This window comes from Cryptosporidium andersoni (assembly GCF_001865355.1).
Source record: "Cryptosporidium andersoni isolate 30847 chromosome Unknown contig_11, whole genome shotgun sequence".
In the NCBI taxonomy this organism is placed as follows: domain Eukaryota; phylum Apicomplexa; class Conoidasida; order Eucoccidiorida; family Cryptosporidiidae; genus Cryptosporidium; species Cryptosporidium andersoni.
Window position 1 is genome coordinate 1,697 of NW_027122890.1, and position 523 is coordinate 2,219.

The 523-nt window shown below is 18.2% G+C and overlaps 1 protein-coding gene across 1 annotated transcript; it reads left to right on the top strand.

The window, feature by feature from the left end:
• Positions 1–205: 205 nt before the first annotated feature.
• On the top strand, positions 206–523 carry cand_003460 (peptidase M16 inactive domain-containing protein; the record flags this gene model as incomplete). Its single annotated transcript, XM_067210592.1, has 1 exon — positions 206–523. One exon carries the CDS (start codon positions 206–208, stop codon positions 521–523), a length of 318 nt encoding a protein of 105 aa, XP_067067096.1.

Below are 523 nucleotides of genomic sequence, written 5' to 3' on the forward strand. Positions count from 1 at the left end.
TATTAGTTGTATATAAAGTAAATTTGAATTTTTATATTTTTCAATAATTGTTTCATTATCAAATGAAGTTAAGGATTATTTTATTTTAATTAATAATAAGATATTTTATATTATTAATTTTTTTTAAATAATTAAAGCTAATTATTGATTAAAAGAAATAAGGGGTAATTATAATAAGAGATTTTGTATTTATCAGAACCAAATAATGTTCATTATTTTAAGCCAACCCAATTTTGATACTTTGAAATATAATCAAATATTTAATAATGAAGTCATATTAAATAATACAAATGATAATGAAGGAATTCATGAAGAACAATATGAAATAATTTTAAAAGAGAAATATTTTGGAACTGAATATAATTTACAAGTGATACCTAAATGTTTTATTAATAAATTACATCATATTAATTCATCTGTAATATTAGATGGGATGGATAACAAATTACCATCTTATAATAAATATATACCAACAGATTTTACTACATATTATCCAATAATAAAACCACAAATATCCCATTGA